Source organism: Apostichopus japonicus, chromosome 14, assembly GCF_037975245.1.
Source record: "Apostichopus japonicus isolate 1M-3 chromosome 14, ASM3797524v1, whole genome shotgun sequence".
Lineage (NCBI taxonomy): Eukaryota > Metazoa > Echinodermata > Holothuroidea > Aspidochirotida > Stichopodidae > Apostichopus > Apostichopus japonicus.
Genome location: NC_092574.1, coordinates 24,636,482 through 24,655,359, shown reverse-complemented (window position 1 = coordinate 24,655,359; position 18,878 = coordinate 24,636,482). Strand labels below are relative to the sequence as shown.

Below are 18,878 nucleotides of genomic sequence, written 5' to 3'. Positions count from 1 at the left end.
GGGTAAACAATTTGCAGCTTGAAAGGGTTTATTTAACTGGAAAACTATGGACCGATTATATCTCTCGTATATATTTATATATATATATATATATATATATATATATATATATATATACATTTTCATTTATATATATATATATATATACATATATATATATATATATATATATATATATATATATATATAGGGAGCTCAAAAAAGCAAAGCAAAGATTTTAGCATCACGTGGAAAATAATCCGAGAATCTAATACACTAATGCGTACATCGGATCAATGTAATCTCTGTATTGAGGAGAAGGTGGAAATACTTCGGCTGAGAAACCAAAATCTGCTGAACAAAAGAACTGAGCTTTTGTCAAAGTGTCGACATAGAAAAAAACGGAAAAAATAACAACACCACGCTACAGACAGACAACCTGATCATTAGCTATCTGACGATTGCGAAGAAGCATGAAACTCGAGTAATAGCGCAAACTTTGTACGAGTGTACATTATTTATACCTATCCAGCTCTATATACCCAGGTATTTTGAGCACTCTTCACCTGGAATTAATGCCATCTATCATATATATATATATATATATATATATATATATATATAAATATATATATATATATATATATATATATATATATATATAGCCGAATAACGCTCACCACAACCTAACAATCCAACATTCATTAACATAACGTTACACTTAAGCTTCTATTTGTGCAGACTGCAGTGGTCAAAGTTTCAACTCGTGTTTGGTTAGTCTGAAGTCACTTCACATATTGATATTCATGAGTACCTTCTCTACTGTAACAGTTATTTTTAATCACGGTTTGATGTGAACAGAATTCAGCTTATAGAATATATAAATGTGTGTATAGATATACTGACATATTACCATAGTAAGCATAACTATTCTGTAATGGTGTACAAGCATACTATACATAATATTGCGGGTTATAATAGTAACGATACTTGATACCGTGTATGGTTAGTAATGCACAGTGGATATTTATATACTCCAACTGGGGAGAAGGAATGATAGTGTTATCCAAATATATTCAATTTTTCAAACGTCAATATTTAAAAATGTCTCAGTCTCTCAATTGTATTATTTTTGTTTCAATTTTGCCAATTTTTAACCTTACACATTTTTCTACTTCGAATCCTCTTCGCCTTCCTAGCATATCGTATACATTTTCTGGTCATAGAAGTAGAAGTTTTAGTACTACAATTGTGAGGTATTACACCAAAATAGGAATTAACAATTATTAGAAGAAGGATAATGTTACACTTCACTTGAATTTTATTTCTTCTTTGTCTACTTATAAGTTATAGAGACGCTACTCGAAGCTTACGGCGAAATATATCCTTTTAATTAAAGATTATGTTTATAGTTAATTTATCGATAAATGTTTTAACTTATACTGGTATACTCGTATGTATTACACTTCTAGCGAGCTTATAGTTATCGTCTGCACTCCGAAGAGAAACGTTATGACTAAATACTCTACCACTGTGTATAATATATATATAAATCTTATGTCCATAATATAACAGGGAAAGGTATCGACATTCAAAATGATTGGCTTAAGATATATCAGCCTTTCGAGTCCTGCTGATCAATGACAAAATCGAATAATCATGGTTTCTTTTGGAACTATCTATCTATCTGTCCCAATATCATATGATATCACAAGTATATAACATCTTATATGCAACTGCTTCTTTCTATATACTGCCTCTTCTTGTTATTATGAAATCGTACTTTTCCTGTCATTACCCTTGTGTGTGTGTCATAGAATCACTTTAAAGATACAATCGTGTATCACAAGGCGACCTCATCTTTTACACCGTATGTATCGACAAAAGTCATGACAAATGTCATATTTTGACACTTCACTCTCCGTTGACTTAAATGATGTCTTTAGGCTAAAGTCTAGTCTTTATATGTTCTATAGTCCAAAAAAAAAGCAGAAACATGTTTTGTGTTAATTGTACATTTACGTGTAAAAAGATGTGAATGTTAGTTCCGGTTTCACGATATTCAGTTTTAAATAGTACCAAATCTCCATTGTGGTCTAAATAATATTGATGTATTGCAAGTTTTATAAATGTTATACTAACGCAACCAAATTCTTTGACATTTTGATCAACAACAAAGCATCGTTAGATGACATTAAACACCATTTGTATACTTGGAAAATTTGTAACGCATTGTAAACATTTTATTGGAGGCGGTTTAAAATGTTATATTGCCATATTGATTTTTGTATTGCATTTGAGGAACTAGCCTAATGGTCTGTGGACAGACCATTAGTTAGCTGACCAACCACTTTAATTCACTTAAAGGGAGTGAAGACTCGCGCACAAAGAAACGTCTGATGCCGGTAATCTGACCTAGTTTCGAATGAGGTGTAGCAGAAGTGTTAGACACCACCATCGATCCCAGAAAATACACACACAGCTTGCTAACTTCTGTAATTAGACACTAGTGTACAGTCAGTACATAAAGCTGCGGTCAATACCCACAACACAGTGTACATAGCAGCGATGGACATCTCAGCAGGGATTTGTTATGGGACTCCCTGATCTCATATCCAGATAAAAGATAACAAGGTATAACGTTTCATTACTGTCTGCATTTTGTAGCAACAAGAAGAAAACTTCACTTGCAAGCAACGGAAAGTTAACTTTTTTTTCAGAGGGTAGCACGCGGTTGGGGCGAGTCGTCAATGCCTTTAAGCGATTAAAACAACGTGTATATCGTACTTGTAAAATTAACGAGAGAGACAGTTTCAAAACATCAAGGTAATTTCATCTGCACATTGCTGTAGTGTGCAAGGTCTTTGCATCTCGTGTCTTTAAACTCAGACAAGAGAAGCAATCTACCGCAAACCCGTTTCGTTACCTCAAATACCTCACAAACGTATATAGCAAACAACAAAATTAACACATATGAAAAAAAAAATGCAAGAAAGACTAAATTAAGTCTAATATGCTCTAAGAATTTCATTTATTTACAGCATGTAAAGGGTAAAGGGTGGGTTGTTATCATACATTATTCCGATTAGTTCTAAATTATTGTAAATGGAATAGTTTGTAAATTAATAACTTAAATGTTTTACGAAACAACAATAAAATCTCACACAATATTAACATGTAAAACGATGCGTGACAATTATTTGTATATATATTTTTTTATATATTTATTTTATTTTTAAATAAGAAACGGGTTCAACATGAAGGTAAAAGTGGGTTTTAGACAAGTTACTCTGCAATACAATGGAAATCTTGAAAACGCAGATAAAAATGTACTTTCTTAGTAACCAAATTAAAAGAGAGGGACATAAGCATACCTCCTTGTAAACAGTCTTTTTGAATGTCTATATCAAAGTCGAAACCCTTCAAGAAGAAGTAATCCAGCATAGTCGTGAGATTAAGGTATACCCCGTCAGTGATTACGGAACATTCCGAGAAATTATTTTCAGTTAATCTGCAAGATAAGCTGTCGTTGAACATTCATTCTGATCCCACTCCTACACCTTCCACTCCCTCCTAAAATCCGCACAAATTTCCCCAGAGTGGAATACGTTCGAAAAGTTTGTAATCATGATGAATAAAAGAAAGCACCATAACTGTTCAAATAAAGGTGTTTGAAATTCCTAGGCTTTCCTTTTCTCTTAGTACAGAGTTTAACTAATCGTTGTAGCCCATTGTAGAAATAATAAAGAAAAACCAACTACAACAACAATGACAAATTCAAATCTCTGATCGTAACAGAGGCTCTAGAGAAAAACTCTAGCCTACCATGCAGATTACTGATTTAGATTGGATGAGATAGTCCTCTGGTTCAAGGAAAAATCGAAGACAAGATCTGTTATGCACACTCTCAAAGCGGCGATCCCGGGGGCGACAGATCTCACGGTTGTGTGAGCAACGGGGGAGTTCAAAGATTCAAACAATACCATCCGATACTATCAATTTATGACCTGTTTCTTTCTTTTTTATTTTCCTTAATCGTACATATTACATTTTGATGAATATTTCTATATTTTCTTTAGCATCGTTGTTTTGCTCTCAATACATGTTCTGCGTCGACACATTCGTCTTAAAGTTGTGCACCTTAAAGATTCCTGCTTCAACGTGAATATGAAACACTTACTTGAAACCAAACGCATGCATGCATGTCACGGGAGGTTCAAGTTATTCCAACGGCGTTCCATGCACATTATGCATCATTGAAAATAACCAAGACCGCATTTCAAAACAACTTGTATTCTATCTCCAGTCATCCATCATAATAGTATAATTAACTGAATTACTCAAAAATGACTCAAATATAACGTAGAAAGAAAAATAAGCCAATCACTCGAATAGGACGGTTATAGCATTTTTCATTGGACGATATAATTTATTTTAATTAAACACACACACAAGCTGTTGGAGCACGTCTTGTTTCTACCTAACCGTAGAGTGCCATCTGCAGTATCGAAGTATAACTAGAAAATAAAACAGATTGCAACTGTCGTTTCTCCCTTACTTAACTATTCCTTTTAGATTTATTCGGAGTGTATATTCAAGATATAAAAAAAAAATCAAAACACCGGCACCAAAATGAAGACGTTTACATTTCATAAAGCAAGAGTCCTTCGTTCCACTTAAGGAAGGAGAGAGGGAATAAAACACAAGGGGAGGGTCCTTGTAACTTATAAACTATCATTTTGCGATTGACACAATTAGCAAATCCTATAAAATCGGCTTTCGTTACAATTAGTAAGCTAGAAGTCAGCTCTTGTCGAATAAATTCTCCGTAATCCTGCAAAGCCCATCAAAGTATACGATCTTACAGAACAAAAACAAATTTAACAAAAATGCCATTATGCAGATGTTACTATAGTTAACCAGTCAATCACTTGTTTGTAATACTAGACTGCCTTTAATTTGTAATCCTACTCGAAACGGATGAAAAGGAGGTCTAGGATTTATTGTTTTCCATGTTGTTGCAAGAACAGTGACTTCGGATTTTGCTCTTTATGCCCGGATATCTTTCTTTTCATTTTATCTATATAACTGGGGGAAAAATGTGTTATTTTAAAATGTATATGGCTGATGTACAAGTATCGGATCCGTGTTAGCAGTTCATTCCATATTTCTGGTAAATTTGTTTATTTTTCATTTATAAAGAGCATTTATTTGATGAGTATAATATAGGTTAAATACTAAATACACTTTAGTCAAATAGCAGTGTACAAGTTCATTACGTCAACACAAATACAGTGTGTTGTTTTCATCTACACGCGGGTTACTAAACAATATATTGAGCGGTTTTTGTAATGTATACTCATTTATTTTTTTCCATCTTTTTTTATTGTTTCAATTTAAGAAAAACTAGAAAATCATGATTTGGAAATATTGTGTTACGTACATAGCGCATAATAATAATAATAATCTCATTTCTCGTTCCATTTTCACGAATTTCAAACAACGAAAGAGGTTATTGCTCGCCATATAAAGATCGTTTTGTTTAGCGCCTACGCAAATTTGTCTCAACCAGAAAACAAATGAAACTAACAATTCCTTTAATATGTTAAAGACTTGAATGGCATCATGCAAAATAATACCCTCTGAAGGCAGACAAATAACCCCGTTAATTTGACAAAAAACAACAAACTTGAAACGGCATATCCCTTACTGTTTATAACGCATATGGAAAAAGCTTTTTATGTCCCCTTCAATTATGATATCAATTTGAACAGCAGAAAACACGAGCAGATGTCATTAGTGCTAAACGAATCTTTATTTCTTTCGTGGCTGAAAACTTATCTTATACGAGCAATACTTGATGCTCACATAGACACTGGTGCGTGTATGGCATATGTCATATTCATTTGCAACTGCCAGCAATTTCGTTCATTTCAAATTTAAGACACTTTCTTATTTTACCGGATTTTATTTTTCTCCGTTTTTTTTTTTTTTCTTATCGACTTGCAACTATAAGATAAGACTTTACTCACACTATGTTGACTACATGCTACGTTACAACTGCTTCCGTAACGAGCTTTTCAAGTATCATGATGAATCAGGTCCTTGGCAAGATTCGACGAGTGTTGACTGTCAAGTAATAAATTAATCTATCTTGCTGTCAACCGATTTTGTTTTGTTCGCTTTGTTCGATTTCTTAAATTCTGTTTGAACTTTAGTCTATCGTCTTACAACTTCATTCAATTTTCTTGTTATTTGTAGTTATTACGTGCCTTTAATGCTCGATAATATTCAGGCTTTATATATAAGTCATAATATGATAATTAAAAGAAAAGTTTTAGATATGTAGGTTATTTCCAAAAGAAGATTCCATGTGCTATCCATTTTATGATTCCTTTACAAACGGTAAAGCCAAAACGAAATAATGGAGTAAGTCGAAGAAAAAATGAAAATGAAACGGGTAAAGAGGGTTTCTTAAAGTGTGGGATAAGTCAATGCATCTCGAAAAACATTTCATATGAGTTTGCATTCTAACATGCATGTGTAGTAGCAGTTAAATCAAATAAAATGTACACATTTACTCCAAATACTCCAAAATATGTTTAATTGTCTTCATGTCTTTAAGAAGCATCGTGATTCCAAAAAAAAACATCCAAATTTTTATATAGTTAAATAGAAAATTTAACGGTCATAACTATACCTCCTTTATCAATGAGAATTAAGTATGCGTACCAATGACCATTGACTTTTTTAATTATGCATTTTAAATAATCAGATGTTTAATTGAGATGTCAACATAAATTAATTTTTTTTTTACATTTGATGAAATCATTCCACATATTTTTACTCTCTTTTAACTTAAAAAATAATATTACAACTATCACAATTAATACAAAATAGGTGCTAGTAAGAATATTTAGTCAGTAAACCAGCCACTTATATAATTACAATAAGGATATAAACCATCCTGGTATACACATTACTGAAAGAGCTGTCTCCCTGAGAAGCCATTTGTAGTTATATCGATATAGTATCGTTCCATTTCTTTTTTTTCCTTCTTTTTGGGCCCTAAGTTTCTCCACGTCGGCTTCAATAAAACTGTATTCTTACCCACGGGGTAGGAGCCGGGGGCTGGGGCACGTGCCCCCCACTTTTTTCAAAAGAGCAAATGTGCCCTACGCGGTTTATCGGTAATCGGTTTATAGCATAACGAGTGGTGGTTGTGGAATGAGAAAGTGCCTTTCTGATGTTGTGCCACCCACTTTTTGGTAGCTTCCTACCCCCCCTTGCTCTATACCCTATCTTTAATTATCCTCCATATATCTCAGATTCGATCAGTCAACTTAAAAATATATATATTTTGGAGCAATGTTAGTTAGCCATCTAAATGTAATCCTTTGACTCGTGTATCAGAGTACTAATCTGTATATAAAACCATCTGCTATGCTGGAACATGACAACCCGTACAATATGAAGATTTAACCATAAACTGTTTGAAGAAAAAATCGCACTAATGACATATCTCAAAATGACAACACAAAGAAAAATGGAAATGATAATTCCATCGAATTATTAAATGAATAAGCATTATTATACTTAAATAAAATATATCAACTTTGCGCCTTGTTATTTATTTTCCACTCGTTCCCTTTCTTTGACATTTTGTATATTGTCTTTTGTGGTGTATGTGAAAGGCCTTTTGGGTGATTTCATTCTTAGAAAATATCCGGCCAAACCCTTCTTCGCCTAATTATATTACGTTCGTAACATATCGATGATGTGTGTCATATTGAGCGTAAGGAGGAAATCAAAATATTTACGAATTTTCAATTTATATATCTAAAAGGCACTTTATAAAAGTAAAGTCTACATTTCACATCACTTAGCTGTAATATTTTGATTTCAAAGCCTAATTCAAGGCTTCGTTTGGAAAAGGATATACATATAGACCGATTTTATTATTAAGAATTCGAGCGTGGTACGACGAGAAAATATCACGAATAGTTTACATCATGTGATATTTACATCCCACAGGTAAATTTCATTTTAATAACATATTACATCACCCAAATAATGTTTTACTTCGTACATGTAACCATTGAAACATAAAATAAAATGTATATGGAATGGTGAAAATGAGCAACGTGCAAAAGCATGGACATAATACTCACAAATTGGAAGGAAAATTGGTACGTATCATTTTACAGTATTTATTTATGATTATTACGTCTTATATATTAGAGGTGAATGACACCCAATGTGTATTTCAATCATTTGTAACAAACTAGGGTAATTCAAAAGCCCGAGTCGATCGATAAACTACTTACAGTTTCGCTTTTCTCTCATAGAGTTATTTTACTAACCAGTACATATTAATCATCAGGAAAAAATATTAAAAATAGGTCCAGGTATCATTTCAGACAGTCTCGTCGTAAGGGTGAACGAGAAATAAAATTTACACGTGTAAGTTCTAGTTAAGAATGAATGATCCTTTAAAATAACACCAAAACAAAAATTGACACCAAGTTCTTTGGGAGTTCGGTGCAATACTACTTATGTTGCAGTTATAGAATGTGATGGTAGAACCAAGGAAACGGAATACAGAATACCATTTCTTGAAAGGAACATATTCCTCGTGATCTTGCTAATATTCACATCAATTACTACACTGTCTCCGTTTCCGTTCTCTCTGTTCTTACACCGAGACGTGGACTGTGCCGGTAGCCCATGCTAGTCTCGTCGGTTTGGCCCACGATCGGTTGAAGGTAACCTGCGCAATTAGCACTCTTCTCTGGTCTTGGAGAACATTTCTCTGGGAGAAAAGCATCTTGAAAGGCTTTCCTGTGTTTAGAGCTAAGGATACTGTAAACTATCGGATTGATTCCAGAATTGATATAAGAGAGAATACTCGTGATTTCACTGATATTCGTATAAAAGTCGGTATGAGTAGCAGAAGGTGCTAACGTACTTTTGATGATAAAGCTTATCTCCCGAGGAGATAGTAAAGTGAAAAAGATAACACCATTTGCTATCAACATCCAAGCAATTTGGTTTCGGATTGCTGTATTCCGAAGTCTTTTCCCAGTTAGGTCGGCTCTCTTAACTGCTGCGTTTAATCCTCTTATAATACAGACGTAAAGGCACAAGTTAGCGATCAGCAGGAAAAAGAATGGAATAGCCTGCATTGCGTCCGTATATGTGGCCTGCCAGTCGCTTTGTGGCAAACATATGAGCCATTCCCTGTCCCCGAAATCTTGAAATGGTGGCTCTTCTGGCCATTGGAGCGTGTTACAGTGCAATATAGAAACGGAAGGAATAAAGGTCAGCGATAGAACAAATGATGCTAACCAGCAACCTATGATGATGTTTCTATACGTCGTGGCGTCTCGTTTTCTTTGGTAACGACAGACTGCGTTAAATCGTTCGATCGAAACGACTGTTACAAAGGCCAAGGAAGCAAAATAAGAGGCACTCCTTGCCAGTTTGAAAGTTGAACATCCTACGACGCCATATGGCGTGTCGTCTGGTGTGATGGGTGAGTAGAGATAACTCCAAAACCTTTCCCCGATCGCAACTATTAGAAAGAGAAGATCGGCGATTGACAGATGGACAAGGCATTTATTCGTTATTGTCTGCATGCTTTGAGAATGTACTACAACGTAAATGAAAGCTACATTGTTGAGTACACCGAAGACGAATACGATTGGCAACACAAACCGAAAGATGGCAACTTGTAGGTCTGTGTAAAGTAAGCTTTCAGCGGCATCCACTGAAAGCTCGATTGTGGGACAGGAGTCGTTACTATAGACAACATCGCTTGTACTATAATTGCTCATTTTGACTATAGGTATTTGGGTGAACTTTGTTAGTCTATCAACTTAACAATGCTTATCGGTAGTATTACAACATCCAATGCGACTGAAGTCAGAAGATACAGACACTCAATTGTGAATACATAGGTTTCGCTCCGACGTATTAAGATGTTTCGTAAACATTTTGAACAAAACCTGCTGTATGCGGTATAAAAAAGAAATCCCAAACGGGCAGTTTCACCTGTTTCTGCTGCAACGTTGATCTGTTCGTTCTCTGATTCTCTGACTTTCTTTATATTTTCTGTTTCAAATGCTTTGCTGTATAAAATACTAAGAAGTTGCTCTGCAATTCATGGCAACCCACGCAATTAACCGACAGCAAAACAGATTTTTCATTGACAATGAGTCCAGATATGAAACTTGTTTAAGGTCGTATACCGTTTTCTCGCTCATATGTGATACTTCATTGTGTCAGTAAAAGTTCTTCAATCATCTCTGTGAAGCTGACATCACGTGATCACACTATGAAGAGAAGAGGAAAGTCAAAGGACAACATTAATCTTCTGCACAACATTTCATTAACGAGCATTTCTAAGATTTGTAAAAGTTTTGGAACAATTATCTGAACGTTGTGACCAGATACCAAATATATGTGTTTCTTCATGTAGTGATACCTATTAAAAAAGATATTGAAATTATGCGGCACATATTGCAAAGGAAGCAAAACAGAAAACATAAACTAACATAGATTTCCTGTGTCCCTTTGGGCGAATGATTTAGGCTATGGAATGTCTTATATAACTAATCAAGTGTTCACTTTGAAGTCAAGGTAAATATCCCATAACATTTGACCCGGTACGTGACCTTTCCAAACTTTAAGACACGGCTAAGACAAAAAGTTCTTCTTTTTACATAATTCTTATAATTTTGTATACAGCTAAAAGTTTTACTCTTTAAAACGTGGTAGCAAGTATGCTTTTTGTATGGCGTAAATGAAAAGCGTCCCATGTACTCAGTGTAGGACTATATAGATGGGAAAGATGATTGTATTCGTGCTAGAACTACTGCCTGAACATTGCAAAGGAAGCGAAACAGAAAACAGAAAACAGTCGAAACCTGGTGTCCCTTTTAGGCGATTGATTTAGGCTACGAAATGTCTTATATAACTAATCAAGTGTTCGCTTGATGATTGTATTATTACTAGGGCTAGGTCTGAATATTGATGTAGACATGGTGGTCTAAGAAGATATAGACCGCGAGTAACAACAGAGGAAGCACAGACTGTTTGTGGTCATTTAGTAATAAACTTATCTACTGTTTAAACTTATCGTTGCAATGTCTCCCCATTGTATGTTTCGGTCATCCACACTGAACCCTTTGCTGTGGACGCTTAATATACTGTGATCTGCGTAACATATTCGTTATTATACCCTGTAAAGCTACTTACTCTTGCAAACGAATGTATGAAGGCTGCTTGACAAAACTTTCTGTAAAACTGTTGTTGTGCTTATATAGTGCATGGGCCTTAAATTCCATTAGGGAGGGGGTAGTGTGAGGGGGAGGGGGGTGATGATATCCTCTTTTCATTGTAAGACTCCTTGCTTGACCATTGACAAAACCAAGAGCACCGTAAGTGCTAATATTGAAGTCGAATACCATTCATTTGTGTAACAATTGAAGAGTCTTCAAGTGACAGTCACGAAACAAAGATACACTGCTGGGTTATTTAAATTCTTTAAAAATTTCTTGTGCAAAATTATGGTTTTACTAACATGTTGCATATTTCCTCCATGAGAACCGCCCCTTTTTAGTGCCATACATGCCATATGCTAAGCTTCCTTTATTCTTAGGGAGAGACGACAATGGTGGTGAGGGAAGGTGCAGGTATAGTGCAGGTATAGTTCCAATACCTCCATTTATTCAATCCACGTGATAATTGTTCTACGTATCGTGGTGACCTCTAACAAGATTTTAGATATTATACATTATTACGTTCATACGTTCTCTACCGCTTTGATGTATTCTACATACAGACCACGTGCTTGTTAATGTAATTCTTTCGCATATGCTTGCTTTTTCTTCTTGACTGGTGCAGTATGCTTTAACACCCTTTTAAATATATCATACGTGTAATTCATAATTTTGCTATCCGCAATAATACCAGCCATTATCGATGATCAAAAAAACAACTTTAATTAGATTCTCACTTAATGTAATGAACGAAGCACCTCGACGTTTCCAGGTGCACCTATAGGAAGTTGTCATATATGTCTCAATGTGCGTGCTCTTTTCTGTTTACAAATCCCTGAATCAAGTTTATAACTATCGCGTGAAAGTGTTCACATGCGAACACGAGTACACGTTAACGCAGACAAGTTGGGTGATTGACTTAAGGTTCCACCTCTGCAATTTCGCCGAAACAAAAATTCATTTTAGAAACCACAAGTCAAGGTGCTTGAAATGAAATTACATTTGCTTGAAATTTCGAATATATGTTTAAAAAGGACGTTTCTTTCAATAATATTTACGAACGGACTTAACGTATATACTTTTAGTGATCAACCCATGCTGCTGCTGGAGATTCTATGTCGAAGGTAGTTAGTCAAGTATCGCGGAACTAAATCAAACCAATACGATAACCGCCTCTGTTTATGTCGTTCGCAATTGGGAAACCCTATATTAAAAAGTGTATTAACTCGATTTTTTTTTATGTTCCCATAACAGTTCACTCTCTATGATGTGACGTTCTTTTCCACCAGCACAAACTGTGGTTATTAATGTCTGGCAAGCTATGTCTATAGAACCTCCTTTTGATCACTTTCAAATATCTAATGAGACAAGACATAATTCTCTTGAGTTTTTAAGGTGATGTCATTTGTACAGGTACTAAATGGCGCTCACCGAACCCCAACGTGTGATATCTTAAGTGCATTAATAAATAATCCAAACGTTTAATGAATACTTTGAAAGTTAAATCGACGAGTGTAAGATCTCTTGTACGTTCATAAAATATATATTTATCTATATGTATAAAGCATAACGATAATCTTCCTTTATCGTTCTACCCTCAACTATACCCCACGCAGCTATCACAAGATTTAATTCTCTGGGAACCCCTGTCAATCATATTATATGGCACTATATGTATGCTTTGGATGCATCAATATGTGTTACATTACAGTCAATATGATAATGCGTATTTCGATAGGCGACAGGGTAACTAAGTATTCCTTTAAGGGATAATTCTCGCTTAAGACACGTAAATACCAAAGAAACAAGATTTAACGGAATCGAACAAAATTAAACCAAATTTAAAGGGAATGTACAGAGAGGCCAATATAAGCATCTCTTGATGATATAAATAAAGAAAGACAGACGGAATTAGGTAATATTTATCACTATATATCATACAGTGTGCAAACACAACTAAGGTTAAGGTGTTAGAAAATGATTTATAAAGTGCTAAAGGTTATGTAACTGTTGCGTTCATTTTATCGTACACTGCACCACTGCGTAGTCCCTTTATCAAAACATAATATTTATTAATAATTTATAGTAATATATATTTTCTTTCTAAACTTATACCATTTGCTTCTGATTTAATTCATTATTGATTGTTATATAAATAAATGCATTTTGCTAAGAATGCACAATTTTCTAAAATCAGTATTTAAAATGTTAAATCTAAAGATTGTTTGAAGCCTAACTAGTATCCCCAGTAATCTTTCGTTAAATCCATATAAACTTCGTTTTCGAACTTACACGCTTAACTTTGTAGCATATTTCACTGCACGAAACATGTGCTAGAGACATATAGATAAAGCCTATGCCAATTATTACTTCATCGACCGTTACTAATGAAAATTACATGTGGATCCTCCTGGTAAGCTTAAAGAGCATATACCTGCTAAATGTGTTCTAAGTTAACTCATAGGAAATATATACAATATATTCTCAAAGGTAAAAACATCATTGTAATGAAAGCAGGGTTGTGTTGCCTGTCATTCTTTCCTTCTTTCAAAATGTAAAAGAAAACAACTGAGGTTCACTTACACTTACATTGGAAATGATGAACCAAGTTATGCTACATTATTTCACCAAATGAGGCTTGACTATATAGAAGCTCAGACACTCTTTAAGTATTAATCAGATGCTAAGAAACAAGAAAACATCTACTTTTGTTAATATGTGGCCATTAACGTTGACAATAAATTATTACACTTTCATGAGAGTTCATTAGTGGTAATATCGATCGTGAACTACAAATCAATGTACACATTTTGTATGATGCGTTATTTAGAAGCCATGCACGCGGTGGTCACGAAAAAAAACTGACTCCATCATTTGAAAAGCTATATATTAATACAGTTTTACTATAAGTGAAAGCATTGATGATTTACCTTACTAACAGTGCAGTTGGCAGTGTATTTGGCAGTATGTGTCAATTATCCTGTAGGTTTCAGCATTGCGTTTAGTTAGGTCTTAATTGTACACGCTGCCATTCCCCATTTTCCAGTGAGTAAGCTCAATTGTATTCTATTGTATCGTGTGTGCTGAGGCTGTTTAAATACACCTAATTCATTTAATGCTAATTTTCAAAAGACCGAAACACGTTACCTTATGCGGCTTGATCCTACAAATACAAATACTAGGTAACCATAGATACAATCATAGAGTTTTCATTACAAAGCAGAAACACACTTTTGATTTCAGGACAATGGCGTAAATGCCGCGTTATGTGCAGTGCGTTATGAGCAGACATATTCAGTTACTAGCAATACGCTAATAGATACAAAGTTGCTATCATGGAGCTGCAGCTCTCTCGTGTTGCTACTAGTAGCAACACGGGAGAGCTGCAGCTCTACTACCACCGCTACCAGGGAGATGCAGCTCTCTGCTGTTATATACTACCATTGCTACCATGAAGCTGCAACTCTATTACCACTGCTACCATGGAGCTGCAGCTGTCCGCTGTTTTACTATCACTGCTACCATGGAGATGTAGATCTCTGCTGCTCTTATCCCACATCGAATCATGAACAATGAAATGAAAGTTGGTAGATATATTGAGAACGTTTAACTTCACAACAGATATATGCACCATAAACTTAGTCTCCGGACTTGAATATGACATGGACGATGGACGATTTGAAATATTTTGTATATAGCCTATACGCCTTTAACAACATATGCAATGGATGTTTTCATCGACAGCTACAATGAATTACACTCTCTTAAGTGTCGCATTGACTTGGAATATTCTTCATTCGCTTTTGGTCACATTAAGTTAATTGGAGTTTTGGATCGCCTGTGCTATCATTTAACCGGCGAAGATGTAGTGGCTATATCTCATTTGGTTGTTTGTTTTTAGTGCTTTTCCCCCCTTCGATAATACACACCACATAAGTAGCTACACAAAGTAATTGGATTTGCCTTAAACCAAACGGCAAAACGTTACCGAATAACAACGATGTCTCAAGTCCCCTTCCTAGGTTTTCTGCTGTAAGCTGTTTTTCGGTTAAAATAGTTGTATATTTGTTGATGGACGTTAGGTTAAAGTTTTGTTGTTGTTGTATATTTATTTCAGATATATCATACAAAACATAAGTTCCTGTGGTGTTCTTGTTATACCCTATTCTGAATTAGTAGTAGTAGTAGCAGTAGTAGTTGTAGTAGTAGTTGTAGTAGTGGTAGTAGTAGTGGTAGTAGTGGTAGTAGTAGTATTAGTAGTAGTAGTAGTAGTAGCATAAGTAGTAGTAGTAGTCGTCGTCGTAGTAGTAGTAGTAGTCGTAGTAGTAGTAGTAGTAGTAATAGTAGTAGTAGTATTAGTATTAGTAGTAGTAGTAGTAGTAGCAGTAGTAGTAGTATTAGTAGTAGTAGCATGGTTAATTAACCTATTTACAACGATGTGGTCATACCACCGCGTGTTTTTGTCTTTTTGTTCAAATTGAGGGTCTAATTGTACGGATTTTAATTGATTGGTCGCTGGCTATTGTCGATTACTTTCTACACTTGATGAACATTTTCTGCATCTTTAGGAGAAAGACGCATCCTTGTTGCATTGTATATTGTTGAGATAACCACATCATCATTTCACTTTATATTTCTGAGATAACCACATTCTCATAGCATTGTATCTTGCTGTGATATTCATATCCTCATTGCATTTTGTATTGCTGAGATATGAAATTGTCGAATGTTGTGATATTGGGCAATTTATATTACATTTTCTTCTGAAATTTACTATAGTTTTTTTTTCTCATTTTCTACGCCTTCCTTCATTCCAGTCATTTCTTTATACAAAAACTCGGGTACCAGTAATAATCAAAAGTGATAATATTCACTGCGTTAGCGTTAGAGCGAAAAGAAAAATCATGAACAAGAGGTGGATGCGATGGAGAAGATTCTTTTTCGTTTAATAAAGAGAAACTCTCAGTATGGCAGTTTCCTCAATTTTAGGTATATTGCAAGCTTCATGAATTTTATTGATTACGTGTTTTGCAAAGGTTCACCAGTAATCCGTGTTTCCACGCCTATACGAGCATTCCTAACATGAAATAATTGAAACTTGCCAACAGTTGATCACAATATAAAATACAAGGTATGTAATCATTTATTTTTTTTTTTGCAAACAAGATGAGAACTCAGTGATGAAATTGTATTTAATCACTTATAGCTCCAGTCATCTGTTATGTCATTTTTGTTCGCATATGAATTTATCAATTTTATTTTTGTAGTTTCATTTTAGGCGCAATAAGTAACTCCCAATGTCGTATAACGGCCATCGACAAGGACGTTCTTACTGCATGTGACCAAGGTAGCACATGATTTGAAGAATTATATAGCCTAGCTACTAAGAAAATGATATTGCTTTGGTTGTATATATCCAACAGCAATTGTATATGTTGAAACTATACAGCACTCTGGGTGTAATTAAATCTAATTAAATATTTTATTTCTCAAGTATGATATTAAGTTTGAAGGTACCGATACAGATTTGTCGATAAACCTTTGCAAGATAATGTAATAAATTGAAAGAAATCGTGGTTAGATATGATAAGCTTACCGTTTAGATTGTCATGGCTTTTTGAACGGCACATATGTACAGAAGATGTGTGTGTGTGTTTTCAGCATGTCCGTGGAGTATGTATTTATGGATGTAAGTTATTTCCTGTAACCTCCACGCTAAACAAGGTTGTGTCTTTTTTTCAGTTAATTCACAAAGCATAGTTTACAGATGCTCCAAATTTCAAGTGCTCATTAACATGCATTTGTCGTGGTAATAGTAAATTAGAGATAATGGATGGATTTTCATTGCTAGTTTCAGGTTCTTCAGGTCTAAAGATGGAAAGTAGTACATTCATGACAAAATAATGTCCTCACTGCTGATTTATAAGTACATCTTTTTTGTTACACGATATATATATATATATATATATATATATATATATATATATATATATATATATATATATATATATATATATATATATATATATATATATAATTATAATCAGTCCCTGATATTTGTTTACCACAGACGATATCATTCACTATTCTTTAATAACATAAAGAATTTCAATGCCGCACCAATAATCCATAGTCATCTTAAATGGTTCCTCAACTCTACGGTCTCAACCAATATCTATTAGCGACAAGTCATAATAACTCTTGAAAAGGCAGAAAGTGTTAGAACATTTAAAGAGACCTTATCTGCGGAAAAGTGTACTGTAACTATAGCCTAGAAGATTAAATCCACAACTTACCAATCTTTGTATACATACATTAAATTTAATAGGAGCAACACAATTCAGTCGCACTTTAATAAGACACTTTAAAATTGTAATACGTTACATAACAGTTTTACTATCTTTCACTGCATATTATACTCACAATATATCAAAGAGCGCTGCTGTGATATCTGCACGCCCCACTTCTTAACATGTATGAGCAAGTAGAATAATTGACCTTATTTCACTTAGCTTCACAAAAACTGACCTATAATGTAAGTGCAATGTTTAGTAATTTTAAGCAGAAAGACAAAGCTAATGTTCTGTCACCTGGTTTAAAGTAGCGTAATGGTTGATTAACGTGACTATCATGTTTACATGTTACTAATCTAGAGTATCTAGGTACGGTCTCTTTGCTCGATTGTATCTTTGTATCCTACCTGATGCAATTTTACTAAGCGGTCGATTGTTCGAACAATGAGCAGAATGTTTGCATTTTATTTTTCAAATCCGCTAGCCAAACGCAAATAATCAACGTATATATATATATATATATATATATATATATATATATATATATATATATATATATATATATATATATATATATATATATATATATATATATATATATATATATATATATATACATATATTTACATATATATAAATATATATAATGAACTAAAGGCAAGTTTTGAATATTACCTTCCCAAATGATTTTTATTAACCAAACAAGAAATTGTTTTCATGCAACCATAACAGCTCATTTTATACACAATAACAAACAATTATCCACAAGGTACTTACTTTGTTTTGTTTTCAAACCATGGGATATTTTTCACGGAATGTCATATAATTGCAATTCACGCTGGCGGCTATTTTATAACCCAAATAATTGACGTTCATTTGAAAAAGAAACATCAACTTAGGATGAATTCACAAATTAAAAACCATTTTGCAACAGAAAGACACTTGTTGAAAACACTGACGAGGTAAAAACTCCCTTCGTTAAAAAAAAAAGCAAAGCCCGTTGAAAGTGCGATAAACACCCTCCGTCCAGGTAACAGCACAATTCCGTTTTGCAATGCAATCACTCTCAAATGATTTCAAATGAACTTGGGTTTCGTTCATCACCACCTCTTATTGCATTCGGCCTTTACAGCAGAAGCCCCGCCTCCTTGTTCGGATTGGTCGAAACCCAAGCGCATGTACCGCATATACCGCATATATATAGGCATAGAGCTTACTATCATATTGTATGGCAAAAATCGAAAAAGTTTGAGACATCTTCTGTACACAGCTGTGTATTTTGCATTTCAAACCCGATCACAATTTTTGTTTTGTTTTTCGTATA

The 18,878-nt window shown here is 34.2% G+C and overlaps 1 protein-coding gene across 1 annotated transcript; it reads right to left on the bottom strand.

Annotated features, from left to right (window-relative positions):
- Window positions 1-2,986: 2,986 nt before the first annotated feature.
- On the bottom strand, window positions 2,987-18,621 carry LOC139979757 (neuropeptides B/W receptor type 1-like). The gene is made up of 2 exons (XM_071990842.1): window positions 18,332-18,621; window positions 2,987-10,313 (listed from the first exon to the last, which is right to left on the bottom strand). The coding sequence occupies exon 2, from the start codon at window positions 9,813-9,815 to the stop codon at window positions 8,643-8,645; it is 1,173 nt and encodes a 390-aa protein (XP_071846943.1). The 5' UTR covers window positions 9,816-10,313; window positions 18,332-18,621; the 3' UTR covers window positions 2,987-8,642.
- Between the last annotated feature and the right edge of the window lie 257 nt (window positions 18,622-18,878).